Genomic DNA, 22,123 nt, shown 5'->3' on the forward strand with positions numbered 1-22,123 from the left:
GTTTTGGCTTACTTACACAGTATTTGTTTTTCGTTTTATTGGACACCATTTTAAAAACATGATTTTTTAATTAAAATATTAACTTTTGGCCTGTTTAGGGAAAAAATGAAGGTCTTTGAGAATGTATAATCTGGATTTTTATATTTTAGAATGACAGCTTTTCGTTAGCATGCAATACCAAAAGACTGAACTGCTTCCCAGTTCTCATGGATGTTGCTAGTAATGGCCTACTTGGGATGCATAAGCCGTCAGCACGCATACAAACGGACAGAAGCACATTGTGGGGGGTAAGTATACAACTCATGGGCTCTCTTCCAGCTAGAATTTCCCAGATTAATCTTTTTTCTTTATTTTTTGCTGTGTTGGGTGTTCATTGCTGCACGCGGACTTTCTCTAGTTGTGGCAAGCAGGGGCTACTCTTTGTTGTGGTGCAAAGACAGTGTGGTGGCTTCTCTTTTTGCAGAACACAGGCTCTAGGAGCACAGGCTTCAGTAATTGCAGCAGGCAGGCTCAGTAGTTGTGGCATATGGGCTTAGCTGCTCCGCAGCATATGGGATCGTCCCAGACCAGGGATGAACCCATGACCCCTGCATTGGCAGGTGGATTCTTAACCACCGTGCCACCAGGGAAGTCCCTCAGATTACTCTTTTAAGTGCCGAAATCTTATTCTTATTGACTAAACAGCTGCATGATAAATTAACATTTGGATTCATGCCAGCTCTGTGGCTTCGGGAAATCAACACACCACTCAGAGCTTCCATACTTTTTAATGCAGGATAGAATGAACAAAAATCTTTTCAAAGAGAAAGGGAGGCAGTGAAATTGAAATCATGCAGGACTGTGACCAGCACAAAAATAACAAAAGAAAGAAGGCAGCACAAAAGAAAGAAAGGGAGGGAGGAAGGGAGGAAGGGAGAGGGAGAGAAAGAAAAGGAAAGAAAGAAAGAAAGAAAGAAAGAAAGAAAGAAAGAAAGAAAGAAAGAAAGAAAGAAAGAAAGAAAGAAAGAAAGGAAAAAGAAAGAAAGAAATAGTAGCCTTATTATTATTTTTAGTAAAGCTACAAAAGAAAAAAAATTAGGACAAAGTTTAGGCTAGAATTGCAGACTGGTTACATTAGAATTACTCCAGTTCTTTGTCAAAAATATTAATTCTTTGGGCCTCCCATACACCTACCAAACCAGCTTTCTCATACGTGGGACAAAAAAAAAATCTTATTTCTAAAAAAAGACCCAGGTGATTGGAATGTATAAGCCCTTTTAGTTTGGAAACCAGAATGCCTATCAGAGTTTGCAATTATTCCTTTTGGATTATTTTCTAAATATATTGTTTGCTCTTAGAGAGTTCTCTGAGCACAGGGACCATGTTGCTGCTTTTCTAAAATTTTTTATGCAATTTTTAAAGGTCTTTCCATTTACAGATATTACAAAATATCGGCTCTATTCCCCGAGCTGTACAATACATCCTTGAGTCTGTCTTGCACCCAATAGGCTGTGCCTCTCACTCCCCCACCCCTATATGGCCCCTCCCCTCCTGCCCTCTCCCCACTGGTAACCACTAGTTTGTTCTTTATAACTGTGAGTCTGCTTTTTTTTAATTATATTCACTAGTTTGTTGTACTTTTTAGATTCCACATATAAATGACATCATTCGGTATTTGTCTTTCTCTGTTTGACTTATTTCACTTAGCGTAAAGCCCTCCAAGTCCATCCATGTTGCTACAAATGGCAAAATTTCTTTTTCTTATGGCTGAGTAATGTTCCATCGTGTGTATGTACCACATCTTACTTACTCACTTATCTGCTAATGGACACTTAGGCTGCTTCCATATCTTGGCAATTATAATGGTGCTGTGAACATTGGGCTGCATGTATCTTTTTAAATTAGTGTCTTTGTTCTTTTCGGATGTATAACCAGGAGTGGAATTGCCGCATCACATGGTAGTTATATTTTTAGTGTTTTGAGAGCCCTCCATCCCGTTCTCCATAGTGGCTGCACCGATTTACACTCCCACCAACAGTATATGAGGACCCCCGTTTCTCCACGTCCTCACCAACATTTGCTATTTGTGTTCTTTCTGAAGATGGCCACTCTGACAGGTGTGAGGTGATGTCTCCTTGTGGTTTGATTTGCATTTCCCTGATGATTAGTGACGTTGAGCATCTTTTCATGTGCCTGTTGGCCACCTGCATTTCCTCTATGGAAAAATGTCTATTCATTTCTTCTGCCCATTTTTTAATCAGGTTGTTTTATTTTTATGTTGCATTGTATGAGCTGTTTAGATACAGGGACCATGTATTTGTAACACTATATAATAGTACCCTGTGCCTAGCATAGGAACTAGAACATGACAAGCACTACCTAACTTATTTGTTTAAATACATAAACAAATGTCAGAGGTCAGCAAATTATCTACAGTTCACGCAACTCTGGGGTTTTATGATAACATGTATGGCTAACAGCCATTCACCCATGTGTATATAAAAGTGGACCGTGTAGCCGTCATTATTTTCATATGCTCCAGCCAAGATCTTGAGTTACCTTCTTACAATGTACCTCACATGTGTGCTAAGGAAGTAGAAATTCCTTTTAGTAAGGATGTGTAAGAAACTTAATTGTTAAATTAAGTTTAACAAAAGTTAACAAAAGTTTAACAAAAAGTTTCAGTCATCCATCAGACATATTTGCTATGGCTCTTTTAACCTCTGATATGACTGTGAAGCCTTTTCAATTTTCTGTTTTCTAAGGGAGGATACAATAATTTGAGTAAATTGCTATTGACTGCAAAAGAGCATGGGAGATTTGGGGGGGTGACAGGGGGTGATGGAAATGTCTGGTACCTTGATTATGATTGTGATACAGGAATATATACATTCATCAGTCCTCATGCAACTGTATATTGAACAGGGGGACATTTTATTTTTTGAAAATTCTAGTTTAAAAAGGATAATTAAAAACAGATTGCTGGGGAAAAAAAGGAAGTGATATTTTTTAAATGTGAGAATTTGGAGAGAGAAAAAAATTCCAGTGTTTAACTGACAATCTATGAGGGTGAGTCAAAAATTGTCTGCATTATAATGGTTATATTAAAACTTCTGGTTATATTAAAACTTCTTTAAATTCTACAGCTGGAGTGAGGATAAGTTTTGATTCACCCTCATCTATTTATACATTTTCATTGAGGCATTCTTTTATTAATCCAAATGAATGTTTAATGGGTCTACAAATTATCAGAGCATCTTGTTTTAATGAAGATTCCGATTCAGTAGACCTGGAGTGGAGACAGTGGCCACCACAGGATGGTGAATTTATAAGATGAGCCCACACAGGCCAACCAGCATCAGCTTTCCTTACAAACTGCAGTAGACTACCTGAATTTCACCGCTCTGTTTTTGTAGCTTTGTTACACAAAATCTATGAAACCTCGTATAAGCACCTCTGTTCAGTACCATCTTCATTTGTTTCACTTCCTCCATCTCCAAGGTAATCCTGTTGCCCAGGGAAGAGACTACCATCCATGAAATGTTCCCTTTCTCGTGCAGAACCTCCAGGAACTGTCCATCTTTCTGGCTAGCACAGTCCAAACTTAAAAACTCCTCCCGTGAGGAACACGAGTGCTTTCTCTCTTGGCCTGTGTGATGCTGCAGTCTCACCACGTTTCTCCCGCCACTCTGGCCTCCGTCTCTCCGTCTGTGTCTGTCTCCTTTGGAGTTTGTCACTCCTTGGTGCCGTGTCTGCATTTTGGAAATCTGCAACATCTCAGCCCTTGGCTTCCTTTCCATGTCCGATGTCATTATCTCCCAGGCAGGCATGTTTCACCCTAGGGCTTTGGGTCGCCCTATTCCTCACAGATTTGACTCTAGCCCAGATCTCTCATTTCTAATGTCACCTCCAAGGCTGGTCCAAACTCCTTCCTCAGCATTGCCATGGTGGGCATCACAGACTCACAAACTCCATGCCTCCAAAACAGAGCATGTGGTACAGGTATTCCTAGACACGTTCTCCTTTCCTAAACATGTTTTCTGACCACACACAGCAGCACGGTGCACACCGTTACCCTGTCAGTAACCTAAAACCATCCTCTTCTCTCATAGCCTCACCCACTGTCCAGCCCGACACCAAATCCTTCTCAGTTTCACTACCCGAATGGACCTGTGCTGGGAGATTTTGATACGAATCCTTAGGTCAAATTACATCTCAGACAGAAGCATCATTTAGTTCATCAGAGATGATTACCAAATGAATTTAAATATGTTTTAAAATATATGTGTATTCAATATGTAGAACTGAATCACTTTGCTATACACCTGAAACTAACATAACATGCTAAATCAACTATATTGCAGTAAAATTAAAATATTTTTATAAAGTAATTGTAGTTTTAATACACACACACACACAAAATATGTATATATACTCATATATTCAAAATTACCAGAATGTCTTCATGCATACTTTGTGCCAAAACCACATCATTTGATACATAATTTCAAATATGTAATTTAACATGTTTATTTAGAGGATGACAGGAATACAAAATACACTTATATTTTAAAATGTATTTATATTTATATACATATACATAAATATTTGGGTGGCAATAAATATTTGAATGTGTGCTATGGTAAAACTACTCTAATGCATCCTTTACTTAGATCGAAAGGATAAAGTAATTATGTATATTATAGTCTATGCACTTAATATATAAAATATTTTAATATATAAAATCAATTATAATTTATAAATATATACATGTATTATGCATTTATAATATATATACAATTTATAATATATACACAATTTATATATATATATATATATAAAACCTGTTATGTATATAATCTGTAAGAGAGAGCGCAAACTTCATATTGGTTCAAGGCAGAATCATTCTGACGGAGTTAGCTGCCTAGATTAAACTCTCCCAGCCCACTCCCTGCCCCTCATAAGTCATTAATCACTATTTCATTTGCTGCAGTGTCACCACCTAGATTATTTCGAGGTTTTTATTTCTGCCAGGTGTGTGATGAACGCCATTGTTGTTCATTAAAGGAGCAAACTGACCATTTATATTTCCAAGTATCCATAATCCTTGGTCCAGATAACATTTGTAGCCACCATGTAGAATTGTTACAAATAAAGATTTTGTTTGAATGTTTTCTTATGGAAGCCACATCCTTCAGCCTCAAGTTGAAATACCTCTTTGTATCTTGCTGTCTCCTACTCAGAACAAAGTTCGGTCCCAGCTACGGACTTCGGGGCTCTTTCCTTCTGCGTACTGGTGTGGTCAGGCCCTGGTGGACGTCCTAATCTCCTGCTTGATCTTCCTTTTTATGTATTTAATGGACTACAGTTTAATCCCCCAAGGCACTATATTTAAGATTGTAAATCAGATTATACAAGTAAGTGACAGTAGTCATAGAACAGACATCATTGCATGATTAAATTAGAAATTTTGAAGATGCAAACTTTGCATTGATAGTTACATTGTCATAAGTTAAGTAATGTAAAACCCTGTGCTATGACAATGTTTGGGACTAGGTGTTTTCCTAGATTGCTTTTGTCTGTCACTGAACTTAACACTCCTATTGATTTCAGATCCCGTGCGCCATTAGTTATGCTGCATCCCGCATCTTTTTGACATACGTGATTTCGTTCATTTTTCACAAGGGGAAAAAAAACAGTGGCATTTGGTCCTTTTGCTTCTATTTTGTAAGTTTGTTTCTTGTGAACATTTATTTTATATACTGAATATACAATTCTGAGCTAATACTTTAAAATTTGCCCTTGGTAGAATGATAAGTTGATATGACAGTCTAAAATATTTAAATTAGCTTTATATGTGGATTCCTTTCAAAATCTGCATCTTTTTCTCTTCTTATTCCTGCCTTTATGTTTCTTTAAAAGTAGCCAACTTGTTCCTCAAATCATAAACTATTTATTGGAAGGAAACCAGGAAACCATCTATATCTTTGTTTTTAACCAAACAGGAAATAATCTCAAAGACCTCCACGAAGTTATACAAGATTACAGATACTGTTACTAGAATGCTTAAAACTAGAAACTACTTCTTCCAAACTCTCTACTGAGAATTTTTCCACAAAGCAACACTGACCTAAATTAGGTTGGAAAACATGTGCAATTTATGAGCATCTATTCTAATTTCCTGTCATTTCAAAATGCCAACAGGTAAATTATGAATTCAACACATGGCTTCCATGTGTCACAAACTAAGACTGACAATGGAGGAAAAATAGATGGTTTCAACCTTGAAAAGCAGCTCAGAGGGTAAACAGATAAACGGTTACTTATTAAAACACAGTGATGTGGAAAAATTGTAGAGGTATCATCCGCCTTTAAAAATCTGTTATACAAGTGAGCGATGAAAACCAGAGAAAGAGAGTGAAAGCAGAGATTTCCTTCAGGAAGCAAAACTCGAAGAAGGGTAAGATTTCAAAAGCTGGAGACGAATGAGGATGCAAATAGAAGATAGTGGATGGCAGAACCGAGAGGGGAGCGAGCCCAGGCTCCTCCTGGAGCTGAAAACAGTCAGGTGTGGATGTGGGTGGAAAACAAGGTCCATTTACGGTATAAAGAGTGTCTGGAACCCTGCGGGCCGTCAGTGATGTGCTCAAGAAGTTATTCTGTGGGATGTGGGAGCCACGGAAGGTTATAGTGCAGAAAAGAAATGTGATCGGTGATACACTTCTGGAAGAATATTCTGCAAGCAACAAAAATGATGGTTTGTTATACAGAGACATTAAAAGTGAAACTCTTAGGAAGTCATTTCAATGGCTTATAAGGGAAAGTCTGAGAGCTTCATGTATACCTAGAACTTTCTTTTATTCCTGAGTTTTGTATATTAGTACTTCTACTTAAGCTTCTCCAGACTGTTCAACGCTTCTGTATCTCCATGGGTATGGTTAACAAGTCTCCTTTCCTTGCTGTTGTTATGTTATTCCTATTAAATATCACTTTCAGTTTTTCCCTATGATTATTGCTTGTCTATTATCCTAAATTTTACCTCCAACAAACAATATATGTCAACTTTTTTCCTTTTCTACAATTAAAATATCCTTTATATCGGATCCTAGATTATTCTATCCAGTGATGTTTTATTCATGATACTCCAGGATGTAGGGATTTGGCTAAGTCACTAAGAGGACATGCCAGTGGAGACGTGCTGATTTCCACTTGGTTTTCGAGGTTAGAGTTGAAATTAGGGCTGTAAAATGAGCCGTCTCCACAGAGCCTCAGTTGACATGCAGGGTGGTGGACACACACGTTGGTGTTTTCCGTAGATTACCATCTTCGCCACGGCTGGATTTCTGCTGGACGATGAAGGGCATGGTGTGCTGTATGCCATCACCTTTTTTGTACCACACGCCATGCTGGTGGGCTGTGTGTTCTTAACGTTTTATGTAAGTAGGGCTGCCATCTGTCCCAGAGTCCTGGAACTCACGACCCATTGGGGAAGCTTTGCTTAAGGTGAGGCCCCACACCGGTTGCATGTGCCTGACTTTTGAAGATTCCTACTTCAAGGATTCCAGCTAAGCTTCTCCCGGAGAGGACAGTATGCTCAGCTGAACTGTAACAGAAAACTCGGGTTTGGTTAATGTGTGGGAGAGAAGGGAGAAGGATGGTGAGAAGCAGAGAAGCCTTTACACTCATTCTGGGCTTTGCACCCACCTGGGCAGGCTCAGCTTTAGAAGGAGGCCAATGACATGCCCCGGATCTTTGGGATTTCAGGATTCTAGAGGTGCTCTCAATATGAATAAAGCCCTTTCCCCTAGCTGACTGATACCTGTACTTCTACAAAAGGAAGGAAGCTGCAGTACGTGGGTGAAGAGGTATCCATGAACGGGAGGAGGTGGAAGGGGCCCTAAGGAAAGGGATAACCGGCCAGGAAGGTGGATGAAGCCCCGTGAGATGAGGATAAACCCTGTCCCTCTCATTACGTGGGGAGGCTGCTACCCACCTCAAGATTCGCCCGCCAGGCGATGAACAGCTGCTAAAATCTAGGTGCTTCAAATACACGCACAGTGGCTCACAGACCTTAGGGGGAAGAAAGCCAGCCCCTGGATACACACGTTGGAACGGACACTTACCTGATGCTCATGGTACACTCAGGGAGCGCATGCGTGGGGCCGTTCACTGGGTCAGTTCACACTGATGTGGATAAAATGCACGAAACAAAATGACTTCCTATTGAACCATTGTCTTTCCTTTTGCAGTTTTTCATGTTTCCTGTCTTTGATGAACTGAGAAATGTAGAGCTGTTTTTGGTATCCCTGATTGTAAGAACACACTCTTCTTTAACAGTAATTGTGTCTTTTATTATACTCAGCCTCTTTAATTCTTGTATACACAGTGGCTCTTTTCATTAAGGTGAATATATAGATATCTGTAGCCCATGGAGATATAATATTTGTAAACTGTGGAGCACTTTTTTTGGTAAAGATCACCCGACCAGATAATACACTTCCCAAATTGTAAGAACAGCACACACCTGCTGGGGGAAATGGCATAAGGTGATGGTATCGCATAGTTTTATTTGTTTCCGATGCTTGTGTGAACAGGCTTTGAGAATGAATTTGATAGCTTCATATTTTGACAAGTAGATTATGGGACATCTGTAATGATTTCACCAAATATGTCTTTGTAGAAGCCCAGTGACTCCTAATTCACTTCTCATGTTAGACCGTTTTCTTTTAGTATTTCTAATTGTGCATCTCTCTCTCTCCTTTTGTTCCCAGCCTTTCCTTCATTTTATCATCTTTCTTTTTATTCTTTGATGTCTGGAGTGGAAGTTTGGAAAGAAATCAATGAGGAAGGATCCCTTCTTTAGGTTGGGAGAAATCAAATTAGATTATTTTATTTCGGTGGTCGATATTTTAAAATATTTTTCATGCGTAAACTCATCTATTAACAGAGAGGTACCATGTGCCAGGATAGGCTGGAGTAGGAACCACATGCCAGTGTAAATAGTAGAGATATAGGTACCTACATCAAAAGAAGATTATAAACAGTGGAGGGAAAAGACCTGAACCATTGAATATCAACGCTCTGTCTGACAGTGTGGGCAGTGGGGCTCCAGGGAACGTTACATGTGGCTCGTTCTGTTTAAATAAAAATCAATTTGAATAGGTTGGCTGTTGAGGGGGTGCTGCTGATAAAGGCAGGAAGAAGAAAATGATGAAGGGCCAAAGGCAGCAGTAACTGTGCTCTTTTCTGTGCTGGTGAGAAGCCCAGTGGGTCATAGACCGTTTCTGTTTTTAATGGGACTTGAAAGCTGAGACTTTGTGGGGTTTTTTTTGCATCATGCAAGGATGCAACCGTAACCTCCTTATTCCCTATACTCAGCCTCTTTAATTCTTGTACACACAGTGGTGCTTTTCATTAAGGTGAATATATAGATATCTGTAGCCCATGGAGATATAATATTTGAAAACTATGGAACCCTTTTTTTTGGTAAAGATCACCCAACCAGATAATACACTCCCAAATTGTAAGAACGGCACACAGCTGTTGGGGGAAATGTGGTCTCCCATACCACATCAGCTCCATCTTTACTTATCACAGGCAGCTGGGTAGGAGGCTTCTGAGATGAAAGAAGACCTTTAAGAAATCATCTAAGATCAGTATGGGAGGTGAGATGGAGGGAAGAGAGAACAGAATGGGGTATGTTGCAGATAACAAGGACCAGACATAGAATGGACGAGGACTGAACACGTATCTCAAAGGAAGGACCAGGCTTCAAAGGAGGACAAGCATCTAACTCGTGTTTTCTGAGACCATCCTCATTCCAAATATTCTGGCCTTTTCACCCCATAAAAATACAAAAATATAACCATGCCAACATGTTGCTGCTAAAGCTATGGTTCCCAGAGAAATTACTCATTAAACTATGATGTAAAGATTCTTGGGCAGATAATAGGTATTAAGTTACCCAGTGATGCTGAGAAAATAATGTTTCTATAGGTAAGTAGAGGAAAAGACACATAAGAAGCCGTGGTCACTACACAGAGCAAGGAGGTTGACAAGGGGGTTATGATGGTTTCTTAATTACCCAGCTACTCAAGTGTAAGATTTAAAGAATGCAGTATTCTGGATACAAGGACAAAAACCCCAAATCAATTATTAATGGATGGCTTTGACTCTAGAATTTCTCCAAGAAGCAGTGACGTGTGTCCAAATCCAGAAGAGCCAGAAGAGGGGGAAGATGAAGATGTACAGATGGAGAGAGTGAGGACAGCAAACGCCCTGAATGCCACAAGCATTGATGAGGTAAAACCTACGAAGCAGTAATTTCATCACAACACAAACATTTGTCCGTTAAAGGGCCTCGTCCGCAAGTCTGATTCTCAATCCATACAAGTGAGGACCACTACTTTATTTTAGTAGGTAGCCATCATTTTTACATCTAAAGGAGCAGATTAAAAGTCATGCAGGGACTTCCCTGGCGGTCCAGAGGTTATGACTCCACACTTCCACTGCAGGGGGCATGGACGATTCGATCCCTGATTGGGAAGCTAAGATCCCACATGCAGCGGGGCATGGCCTAAATAAATAAATAAATAAACAAAATACTTTTTTAAAAAAGGAGGGGGCGGGGAGTGAAGGGGAAGCTGAGATGAAGCGAGAGAGTAGCACAGACACATATACACTACCAACTGTAAAGTAGATAGCCAGTGGGAAGTTGCTGTATAACAAAGGGAGTTCCACTCGAGGATGGAAGATGCCTTAGAGGACTGGGACGGGGAGGGTGGGGGGGACTCGAGGGAGGATGGGGGGGGAGTCAAGGGAGGGAGGGAATACGGGGATATGTGTATAAAAACAGATGATTGAACCTGGTGTACCCCCCCAAATAATAAATAAATAAATAAAATTTTAAAAAAAATAAAAAAGTCATGTTAATTTGCTTTGTCTATTTTAGGAAGAAAAAAAGTGGAGTGCAATTGAACTTGCAAAAGCCAAGAAAGAACTAGTGAATTTTAGCAATGGGGCAGAGTGATACCAATCACTGCTCTTGGAGAAAGCGCCCTGTCAGAAAGTCAGGGCAAAGTCTGGGCCACGGCGTCTTGAGAATAATTCAGTGTTTCTCCAAGTCTCTTTGCTCCTGTTCTGAGGGATGGGAGGGCTACATAGAATAATTTGCTCCTGAGTAACTGCCTCTGTAGGAGAGGAAAAGGACAGTCTCTTCTCTCCAAAAGGGCATGCTAGGATGGGAGAGTGGCCAGTGAGCATGTCACCTGGTGGAAGGTCTTCTTTGATGCACGGCTTGTGCAGTGAGGGGCCAGCCCAGTGGGAGGACAGAATTGTTGCAAGTTAATGCAGTGAATTAAGGTCTGACAACACGGTTTATCTGTCCTTTACAGAAACCTGTCATCATCGCCAGCTGTCTACGCAAGGAGTACGCAGGGAAGAGGAAACGCTGCTTTTCCAAGAGGAAGAAGAAAATAGCCACAAGAAATGTCTCTTTCTGTGTTAGGAAAGGTTGGACCCAGGGGCTTTCCCACTGTTGGCTCGGGGCCCTCCTTCGAGGTGCTTGAGGAGCCTCTTCCGTGCACCACCTCTTGGTTCACACGCAGACCCGTCAGCAGGGTGCCCGAGGCAGCTCCTTTCACACGCCTCACTCCTCAGTGAGATTAATCACCTTGGCCCGTGGCTAGGGGGCACGGTCACATCTACATGGAAACCTCCAGTACTCTGTTAAAATGAACCACTGAAATCATAACATTTCTACTTAATGAACACGAATTCCCGAAGTTCATTATTTTTCACAAGACAACTAGCGGGGGATGTGCCAGCCCATCCTGAAGGCTTGGGCGGCACAGTGACAAGGACCTCTATTTGTGCCATTGTCACACAGGGCTTAGGACCCAGGGGACAGTCCGATGCACCTGGGTTCCAAACGTGGCTTTTCCACTTCCCACCAGCTTGCCCGTCTGCAGCTAACCTCATCCCTGAAAGCTCCTGTTCCCAGACACAGGAGGGGTTACGAGAGCAACCTCGCAGGGGCGGCAATTAGATGAGACACGATGTATAAAGCACACAGCACAACGCTTGTCACATCGCAAGGCTTCAGGTGAGGTTTTATTCTCAATTGTACTATTAAAATCAATTCATAGTAAGTGTAACAATTCTTTTTCAGGTGAGGTTTTAGGATTATTGGGACACAACGGAGCCGGTAAAAGTACCTCCATTAGAGTGATAACTGGAGACACAAAACCAACTGCTGGACAGGTAGGTGAATTACATGGAAAATATATTACATAGCAGTGCTCACAATCCGTGTGTAAGATGTCAAAACTTTGTAAACAGCAAAATGCCATTCAACCATTAGATGATTGAAATGATTAATGAGGCAGAATAACACATTCACAAATTAGCACGTTAATACACACGAAAATTAATCACTAAACGAGGGTAATTATTCACACCTTCCAAGGCATTCAGAGGGAATGGCCAGTATCATATCAGCAATCAGTATCATAAACTATTGTATATACATTTGGTAAACAACAAGGTCCTACTCTAGAGCACAGGAAACTATATTCAGTATCCTGCGATAAACACAACAGGAAAGAATATGAAAAAGAATGTATTTTTTCTGAATCACTTTGCTGTACAGCAGAAATTAACAGAACACTGTAAATACCTGTACTTCAATAAAATTTTTTTAAAAAAGAAATCAATCTCAGATTCCAAACTGTATTTATAGCACCATAAAACACATGGATTTGCACTTTCTTTGTATTTATTGTTATTATTTTTTTTACTGAGCATTTTTTTCATGTGTATTGGCCATCTTTTTATTGTTAATTGCCTGTTCAAGTCTCTTGCCCATTATTTTTTAAAGATTTATTTTATTATTTATTTATTTACTTTATTTTTGGCTGCATCGGGTCTTTGTGGCTGTGCTCGGGCTTTCTCTAGTTGTGGCGAGTGGGGGCTACTCTTCGATGTGGTACACAGGCTTTAGGTGCTCAGGCTTCAGTAGTTGCAGCACGTGGGCTCAGTAGTTGTGGCGCACGGGCTTAGTTTCTCGGTGGCATGTGGGATCTTCCTGGCCCAGGGGTCTAACCCACGTCCCCTGCATTGGCAGGCAGCTGGATTTACACTTTCAATGAGCATTGTTTGCCCAGTATGTCGTGCTTTAATCTTGAATTAAAAGTTAAAAAAGAAACCTCATTAAGCAGTTATTTTCATTGTCCTTCACAAAGTGCTGAGCAACTGGAACGTGTATTTTTGTACAAATATACTCTTTCTTGGGAGTGTTTTCAAGGAATGGCTCGAAATCGAGCAACTTGAATTGTACATGCAATTTAATTATGCAAGGTGGCCAGGCAAACAGAAAAAGTGTTCCGACTTATCAAAGAGAGAGATGCCATGCACAGAGAAAGCATTTTCTCCCGAATTCTACGACAGAAGATGGGGAGCCTCAGGATCGCCTCTGGACAGTGTGTCCAGGGAGGGCAGAGAACAGGGCATAGGGCAGGGGTCTGTGGAGCAAGGCCGTGGGAAGAGGGTTGGTGGCCAAGCTCCAAAGGGAAACGCCCCCAGAGCGTGACGGACAAATACCCCAGGAAAGAGAGGAGGAACGAGATCTTCACCGTCCCTCTGAAGCCGGGGGAGCGGGTGTTTGTGAAGGGGCCGCCCAGGGATGCCGGGGCTCAGCCGACGCCTGGTGGACTCCCCACTCCGGTTGGGACCACCCTCCAATGCAACCACCACCTGGACCCTAAATCAGCGTTTCATGCTCATAAAGCATAGGTAACAACTGTTCATTGATATATCAGAATGTAATGTTTTAGAAGCTAAGTCAGGTCTGAATTACAAAGGCAACCATTCTGATGTCATGAAATCAGCTTTAATCAGGTCAGCCAGTGAGATGGTGATAAACCACGTCTTCCCCCTGCTCGGGTACTTCCAGCGACCTCTGGCTGCCCTGTGATTGGAAGGGAACCTCCCCACCTTGCCCCCAGGCAGCTGCAGGAGATTTCTGAGTCCCTCTGACACATCTCTGTCCTTCTCCCCCTCCTCACTCGGCCCGAGACCCTCCTGCTTTGCCTTGGGTCTAGGAACCAGGGGGCTTCATCCCTCCCCAGGGCTTGTCTTAGGTTTTTTGCCCCAAATTCCTTTCCCCTGGGCGTTTCCACTGCTGGTGCCCTCTTGCTCTGTTGCTGGAACGGCCCCTCAGCAGACAGGCTTCCTCTAATCACTCCCCCTGGGGTCCCTGCCCCTGATATTCTGCAGCCCAGCCTCCAGATACTCCCATTGTGGTTCTGCTCCGTCTGCATTCTACTTACTTGTTTCTCTACTTGTTTGTTGCGTGGTTTGCTCAGTGGAAAGCAAACTCCAAGGCAACGGGGTGCTGGCTATTCCGTCTCTCGCTGTATCCAAAGCAGGCAGCACGGCCTTTGTTATTCAGGCGTTTCTCAAAACACCTTTGATCAATGAGTGAAGTTCAATGGTGATTAATGACATTGATACCCCTCTTTCTGGCCGTGCTGCAAAAAATGGATATAGACAGTTGGCCATAATGGCAAGATACCACATTGGTGAGATACTTGATTTTTCAGCTCAGATGAGGTTGCGCAAACAGTTTTCATGTTTTTACTCTCTGACAACCTTTCTCCAATGGTTACAGACTGTTAAACCCAGTCAGGGACTGGAGATTCTCTAGTTTTTCTTGGTTTGTAAAGAAAAGATGCAGGAAATAAAAACAAAACTAGAGTGTAGGCTCTGAGAATGAGCTTTTCTCTGCAGGTGCTACTAGCAGGGAGCAGCCGAGGGGACCCCCTGGGATTCCCGGGGTACTGTTCCCAGGAGAACGCCCTGTGGCCCAGCCTCACGGTCAGGGAGCACCTGGAGGTGTTGGCCGCTGTGAAAGGGCTGCGGAAAGCGGACGCGGAGGCTGCCGTCACCAGGTGCGTGGAGGAGACACACCTGTTCCCCACCTGGGGGGCCAGGGAGATGCTGGGAGTGAGGGCTTCATGGGGACTCAGGGTGGGGACTCTGAACGCAGACCCAGGCCATGCTGGGTAGATTTGCAAACTAGAAACTGATTTCCCCGATTTCAAACTGTTAATTTTTTCTCATATTTAATGAGGAAAATTTAAAAGTATTCATTGATAAACTTTATCTGAAATACTAAAATTTAAATATCAACTATCACCGGACAGCTATTTAGGAATCATGAAACGTGCTCATATTCTTTCAAGAGGAAACACTGCCTTTTGGCGGGGGCTGGGGGACGTTGCGGGGGGTGGGGCGCGGAATCGGACCAGCCAATTGAAGATGGCGCAACATCTATTTTCAGAAGCGCCCTTCTGAGCTCTGGTCCCCAAGCTGGTCCCGCGTGGCCATAAGGTTCCATTGTTTCCTGCAGGTTGGTGGCCGCGCTGAAGCGGCAGGACCAGCTGAAGCTCCGCGCCAAGGCCCTATCCGAGGGAATGAAGGAAAGGTAGGGCGGGGCTGGGGGGTCCTCTGCGCACCCCCAGGTCGGTGCCCGACGCGGTTCCTCTCCTTCCAGCAGTGCTTCCGGCTGAGCACCCTGGGGAGCCCAGCGGTGGTGCTTCTGGACGAGCCGTCCACGGGAGTGGACCCCGAGGGGCAGCTGCACATGTGGTGAGGGGCTCTCCCCGGTCTCCCCGGTCAGGGCCCGAGCAGAAATCCCTGACTTGCTGAACTCCTGTGAAAACTGTCCTATAGAGAACAGACTGGTGGTCGCCAACAAGGAGATGGCGGGGGAGGGATGGAGAGGGAGTTTGGGATGAGCAGATGCAAACTAGTATATACAAGATGGATAGACAAGAAGGTCCCACGGTAGAGCACAGGGAATCATATTCAATATCCTATGATAAACCAAAATGGAAAAGAATATTTAAAAGAGGAATGTATGTATACGCATAACTGAATCACTTCGCTGTACAGCAGAAATTAACACAACACTGTAAATCAACTATACTTCAATTAAATAAAGTATCATTATTTTCAATTAAGTAATTAATTATATTTAATTAATTAAAAAATAAAAATTGTCCTTTACACTGTTTTTAAATGTGGAAAAGAAGAAAGTCTTAATATCATTAGTAAAACCAATACTGTGCACACACCCACAAAATCTTTCCCTGATAACATTTCCTATAATCATTGCTGATAATATTTCGCGTTGAAGGAAGAATAAGCTTTGTCCGGGCCCAGATGTCCTCGGTGAGTACTGGAGTTGCTGGGTTGCTCTCTTCAGGAGCTATGGTGCATCTCTGTACCAATCACATCGTGTCCAGGACTTTGCACGAGGGTGGTAATCCTCCTCAGGTAGTAAAGTTTAGGGCAGGGGACAGATTCCGCGTGTGGTCCTGTGTGTTCATTGTGCATTTATTTTCTTCCTAAGGCTGTGACATCTGTGTTGTTGGATTCCGTGTCATTCTGTTCCCCTTCGCACAGCCTTTTCACGAATCATCTCCTGCTCGGCCTTCCTCCTTCCTTACGCCCTTGTCATAAACGCTGTATCCTGCAAACGCCCCTCTTCCCGTGCTCTCCCCGCCCCCACAGTTCTGCGACTCCCGCTGGGCTTCCCCAGCCTCATCCCCCTGCCCTGCCCTTGCTTAGTCTCTTCCTGCTCCTTATTCACGCTCCTGCTGTCCGTTTCTGGCTCCCTAGAAGGCTTCCTTAATCGCAAATATTCTCTTGATAATTTAGGCAGGCGATCCGGGCCAGCTTTAGAAACACCCAGAGGGGCGCCCTCCTGACCACCCATTACATGGCCAAGGCCGAGCCCGTGTGTGACCACGTGGCCATCATGGTGTCCGCAAGGCTGAGGTGGGTCCCCGTCCAAGCCCACGCTTGGTCCCCGGTGGCACAGCTGCGGAGCTGGTGGACGGAGAGTGATCGCTGAACAGCTGGGGCCCCTGCACCTGAGTCTAATCAAGAGTCTCAAACATGATATCCTATGTCTTTTCCTCCTTTCTGTTCCGACCCCATCCTCCTCCTCCTCCTCCAACCACATCCTACCTCCAGATGTATTGGCTCCATCCAGCACCTGAAGAACAAATTTGGCAAGGATTACCTGCTAGAGATGAAGGTGAAGACCCCCACGCAGGAGGAGACCCTCCACAGAGAAATCCTAAGGCTCTTCCCCCAGGCTGCGCGGCAGGAAAGGTGAACACAGTTTCCGGTTTCGGTCTGATCCCAGATGTCTCCTTTTGCCTGTCATCACTGGAGTCCACTTTTAGCCCATAAGGAAACCTAAAAGAAAGGAATGATTCGTTGGATAAGCAGGAAGTGAACTAGAGAAGAGAGAGCTGCTGTGACAGCTGAGAGAGCCTGTGTTGCAGTCCTGCTAGGCGCCAGGTACCGTCCCGGTCTCGTGTCATCGTATTGAATCCTCACCGAGACTTTCCAAAGTAGACACTGTTATTCCAGTGAAGCGTAAAATTTCCAAAGAAGCATTGTGAGAATCTAACCTCGTCAAGAACCTTAATAAATGGATTTGATTGTTTGTAAGAATAGGACATGGATCACATGGAAGCTGACGAGTGGCAGAAGCAGGATGTAAAGCTGACGGCTTGACTTCGAGCCTCTGACTGTTTCCAGTTTTACGGAAGGGCCGGTGAGGGCGCAGTTCTCATGAGAGCAGTGCAGTAAAAATCCAGGACTGACTTTAGGGCCGTTTTTGACATCTAGAATTTACTGCGGAAGACAGATGGTTCAGGAATTAGGGGAGAAAACAGAGAGTGAAGAGAAATGTCATAACGACAAAGGGGAAAAACAGATTTCTACGGTAGAGTATAAATATCCAAGCAGGGCTGGAACTCAGCGTGCAGCCCATGACCGAGTAGAAATATTTCAAACATTTCATAAAAGTACAGCAACTGAGCAAGACGGATGAGGACGGTAGCCCCCAGAAATACACGAAATAGTATCTTATGAAATGAAATCTAAATCTCCCTAATTTTTACATGATGGAAAGACAGACATCTACCTGGGAGACAAAGTGTGCTTTTAAAATTGTTTTGGTGCACATTACTTGGTGCTGAATCCTGGAGATTTCCCGTCTCCTGGTCAGAGACCCCGTTGTATTATCCTAAGTCAGGAAGGCAGTTTGAGGAGGATGGGGGAGGTGCGAGAGGTGTGACTTCCCTGGGGAGGAGACCTAGATTTGTGCCCCAGTTGGGAAGTTTTAAGGAACTATCGAGTGGCAGCACCTGGCTGCAGGATGAAGTCAAGGAGCAAGTGCTCAGCTTAGAAAATATCATATGACGTCGCTTGTTTGTGGAATCTAAAAAAAATAAGGGGTACAAATAAATGTATTTACAAAACAGAAATAGAGTCACAGATGTGAAAAACAAACTTATGGTTACCAGGGGGGGAAAGGGGGATGGGTAAATTGGGAGATTGGGATTGATATACACACACACGACTATATATAAAATAGGTGACTAATAAGGACCTACTGTAGAGCACAGGGAACTCTGCTCAGTGTTCTGTAATGGCCTATATGGGAAAGGAATCTAAAACAGAGGGGATACATGTGTGTGTGGAACTGAGTCCCTTTGCTGTACACCTGAAACTAACACAACATTGTAAATCAGCTATACTCCAATATAAATTTTAAAAAAAGAAGAAGAAGGAAAAGTAGGTGGAAGGTGATTTTGGCAAAGCTTGAAATTTCGGTTGCACCAGCACCCGGTCTCCTGTCCCCCGGTTCTCCTTGAAACCGGCCTCTTTTTATGGCTATGGGCCAACTCCCCCCCCCCCCCCGCCCCCGCCGTTCATTGATTCCTTTGTTGGTTCAGTCATTCATTTCACCTACACCAGAGCGATGGTTGCAGGCAGTTTCCATCTGCCGCAGGGGGCACGAGCCTCACTCTCCCCTCCTCTCGTCCCAGGTTCTCGTCCCTGATGGTCTATAAGTTGCCAGTGGAAAATGTATGACCTTTAGCCCAAGCTTTCTTCAAATTAGAGAAGGGTAAGAGCTATACGCTTTGACGTAAGATCCTGGAGAGCAGGTCATTCCAGATCATCAAATAACCCATCAGCATGACCCAAAATGAGATGTGACGTAGTACTGTGTTCAACTTAAAAGTTAAACTCTAAAACTGAATTGTAGGAGCACAAAATCAAGGGGGATGGGGATCCTGTGTGTGTGTTTGGGAGTTAATGGGAGTGATTTTTACTTTTGCTTAGTGGCGTGTTTCTGTGTATTTTGGTGTATATATGATGATACAACCCGAGTCAAAACTCAGTTCTAACTCCATTTAAGGAGAATACGTCCTTTTGGAACATTGATGCGTACATATTTGGAATTAAGTTTTCTCTGGATTTGCATATGATTGCATATTTATTTTATTATTGTATATTAAGAAACTGACCTCTTGTCTGGTCGTTAAGACAATCGTATTGTATCCGTCCACCTGAAAACTGACCCCAGCGCACCTGCCATCACCAGGGTCGTGCTTCCCTTGCTGCTCTGAGCTGTGAGGCCAGAATCTGCCCCTGCATGTGCTTTTGTTGTCACGGCTCAGAGTTGATCTTCACTTGCTTGTCAGCTTACCTGAGGAAGAGATTTGAATCTCCTGGTTCTAGAAGACCCTTCCTACTCCTGTTCGTAGCATCCGTGGTCCGTGAGCCCCCTCTTTCCATTCTCTGAGCGGAGCACCCCAGCATTCTGGACCGAGGTCCCCCCCAGCTCTTCCCTGATTGGCACTGTGGCCGGTACTGGCCTGGTACTGCTGGTGATGTTATTGCCAGTCTGCTGGGCACCTATCGGGATTCTAACTACCCCTCTTGGTCTACTTTGGTCAATGAGAAAGCTTTGCAACGCAATCAGGAGCAAGTTGCCATGGTTTCTGGCAAGAGATGGGCAAGGATATCTGCTCCCTAGAAAACCACAAACATCTTTCTTTATAATCTTCTGATATGACCCTTTTCAAAAGGTGCCTTCCTTCCTCCTCTTCCTTCCTTCCTGGCTCATGTGCGGGACAGGAAGCCTTCTCAGCATCATTTCTCCCTTAAATATGCATCTCAGTAACTGTGCAACATACAGATTTAACACCAGCCCCTTTGCTCCCCAAACCGAAGTGAATGCATTGGTATATTTTTAATTGAGTGCTGTGCTTAAACCATGAACCGTAATTACCTTAACTTTTTAATGTAAGATTTAAAAAATTTTTTTTGTATTATGTGTCGACTTATAAGACCATCTGGATATAAAAATATATGAACCCCTAATGTATGTCCTTCCTCACGCAGTTAAACAGAACTTCGACCTGGAAGAGTACAGCCTCTCCCAGTCCACCCTGGAGCAGGTGGGTCCATTTTAGGGATTTTATAGCATCTACGGAATATAAATGTAGAACGTGTGCGCACACTTTGCACTCACCTGGAGCTAGGGGAGGCAGTGTGACACCCTCTCTCTCTATTTCTGGCCCCCTTTCAGGTGTTCCTGGAGCGCTCCAAGGAGCAGGAGCTGGATGATTTAAAGGAGGAACTTCACCCCTCAGTGAAGTGGAAGCTCCTCCCACAGGAAGAGCCTTGAAGCCTCGAATACCCCATGTTCTTGTTCAAGCCTGTGGTTATTTTCTAAGACATTTATTTTTAGAGCATCAACGTTGTGTTTGTAGAAACTATATTGTAAACATGGACATGATTCTCTGTGGGAGGAGAAGAGGTGCGATTGCTGGGTCAATGCAGTGACGATGTGGGCAGAGGCACATGGCTGAGCTCGCCCCCTCAGGCACAGCCTTGGTGTCGCTGCAGGTCACCCTGATTCCATTTTTCTGTATAGATGCTGAATAAATAAGGTTACTTTTATAAAATTTTCCAGTTTCTGAGTATGATAAACAAATGTTCTTTAATCTTTTCTTTTTTCAAAACCTTAAAAAACCTTTTTCTAACCTGGATTGAGAAGTCCATATATGTATTCTTCTGGAAGTTTGACACTTTATAAAGCTGATATTTTAGTAAGAATTTAAGTGACCAAGTCAAGAAGTGTTACTCTTTTTGAAATAGATTTTAATGTATTTTCTATGGCTAAAAATATTAAAACACCAATTGGCCATAATATCTGATATCAATATATTGGATAATATATCCACTGGTAACATTATCAATAATATAACCATAGAATGAGAAGTAAAAAGTTGCTATTGGATATTTATTGTACTTCTTAAATTTATAAGCCAATGGAGTCTGATTGTCACTGTATTTTTAAATCCAGGCTTTAGAGATGCCTGTATTGTAACCGACCTTTTGTGGATATTTGCCACTTGGTTTCAGGTGGAAAATATAAAATAAATCTTATGTGTGTAGTTTTCAAATGTTTTCTATTTCATGTATTTTGTGTGTCTTTCTCTTGACTTAATGGCCCCCTATTTACCTGTTACCTCCTATTTCAAATTCACTGAAATCTAATTGAAAATAATTTCTTTTTTTTCCCTTTGGCTGCGCAGCTTGTGGGATCTTAGTTCCCAGACCAGGGATCGAACCCGTGCCCCCTGCACTGGAAGAGCTGAGTCGTAACCACTGGGCTGCCAGGGAAGTCCCCCCGAATGATTACTAATATGAGAGCTAATTTGCTGCTTTAATCAATGTGCGCTCAGAACGTAAAGAAAGAAAACCCCACACCATAATCAAGGAAGTGAAAAGTAGTGGCGGACAGAGACGTTTCCCAGAACCATCTTCCAAAAATACCAGATGTGACTGTCGTGTATAAATGGAGTTAAGAGTTTCTGTGTTGCAGACATGATTCTCTGAGCTTTGCCTGCCCGTTTTTTGTTTTTTGTTTTTTTAATGTTAGTGTTTTCTTATTTATTTGTTTGCTTACTTATTTTCGGCTGCATTGGGTCTTCGTTGCTGCGCATGGACGTTCTCTAGCTGCGGGGAGCGGGGGCTGCTCCTCGTTGCGGTGTGCGGGCTTCTCCCGTGGTGGCTTCTCTTGCTGCGGAGCACGGGCCCTAGGTGCTTGGGCTTCGGTAGTTGTGGCGCTCTGGCTTCATTACTCCGCGGCATGTGGGATCTCCCCGGACCAGGGCTCGAACCCATGTCCCCTGCTTTGGCAGGCGGCTTCTTAACCACGGCGCCACCAGGGAAGTCCTGTCTGCCCATTCTTTGCATTGTCTTT

At 43.1% G+C, this 22,123-nt stretch overlaps 1 protein-coding gene across 1 annotated transcript in view; it reads left to right on the forward strand.

The window, feature by feature from the left end:
* LOC130839655 (ABC-type organic anion transporter ABCA8-like) overlaps positions 1-20,539 on the forward strand; it is a 59,125-nt gene extending 38,586 nt beyond the window's left edge. Inside the window, 17 exon segments of the mRNA XM_057713880.1 lie at positions 150-287; positions 5,223-5,396; positions 5,593-5,706; positions 7,296-7,388; positions 8,751-8,842; positions 10,158-10,281; positions 11,373-11,490; positions 12,149-12,240; positions 14,767-14,927; positions 15,389-15,463; positions 15,501-15,504; positions 15,536-15,627; positions 16,702-16,821; positions 17,020-17,160; positions 18,891-18,970; positions 20,254-20,309; positions 20,441-20,539. Of these exon segments, the coding sequence (XP_057569863.1) occupies positions 150-287; positions 5,223-5,396; positions 5,593-5,706; positions 7,296-7,388; positions 8,751-8,842; positions 10,158-10,281; positions 11,373-11,490; positions 12,149-12,240; positions 14,767-14,927; positions 15,389-15,463; positions 15,501-15,504; positions 15,536-15,627; positions 16,702-16,821; positions 17,020-17,160; positions 18,891-18,970; positions 20,254-20,309; positions 20,441-20,539 (1,773 nt within the window).
* The last annotated feature ends 1,584 nt before the right edge of the window (positions 20,540-22,123 follow it).

Source organism: Hippopotamus amphibius, chromosome 17 (assembly GCF_030028045.1).
Source record: "Hippopotamus amphibius kiboko isolate mHipAmp2 chromosome 17, mHipAmp2.hap2, whole genome shotgun sequence".
In the NCBI taxonomy this organism is placed as follows: domain Eukaryota; kingdom Metazoa; phylum Chordata; class Mammalia; order Artiodactyla; family Hippopotamidae; genus Hippopotamus; species Hippopotamus amphibius.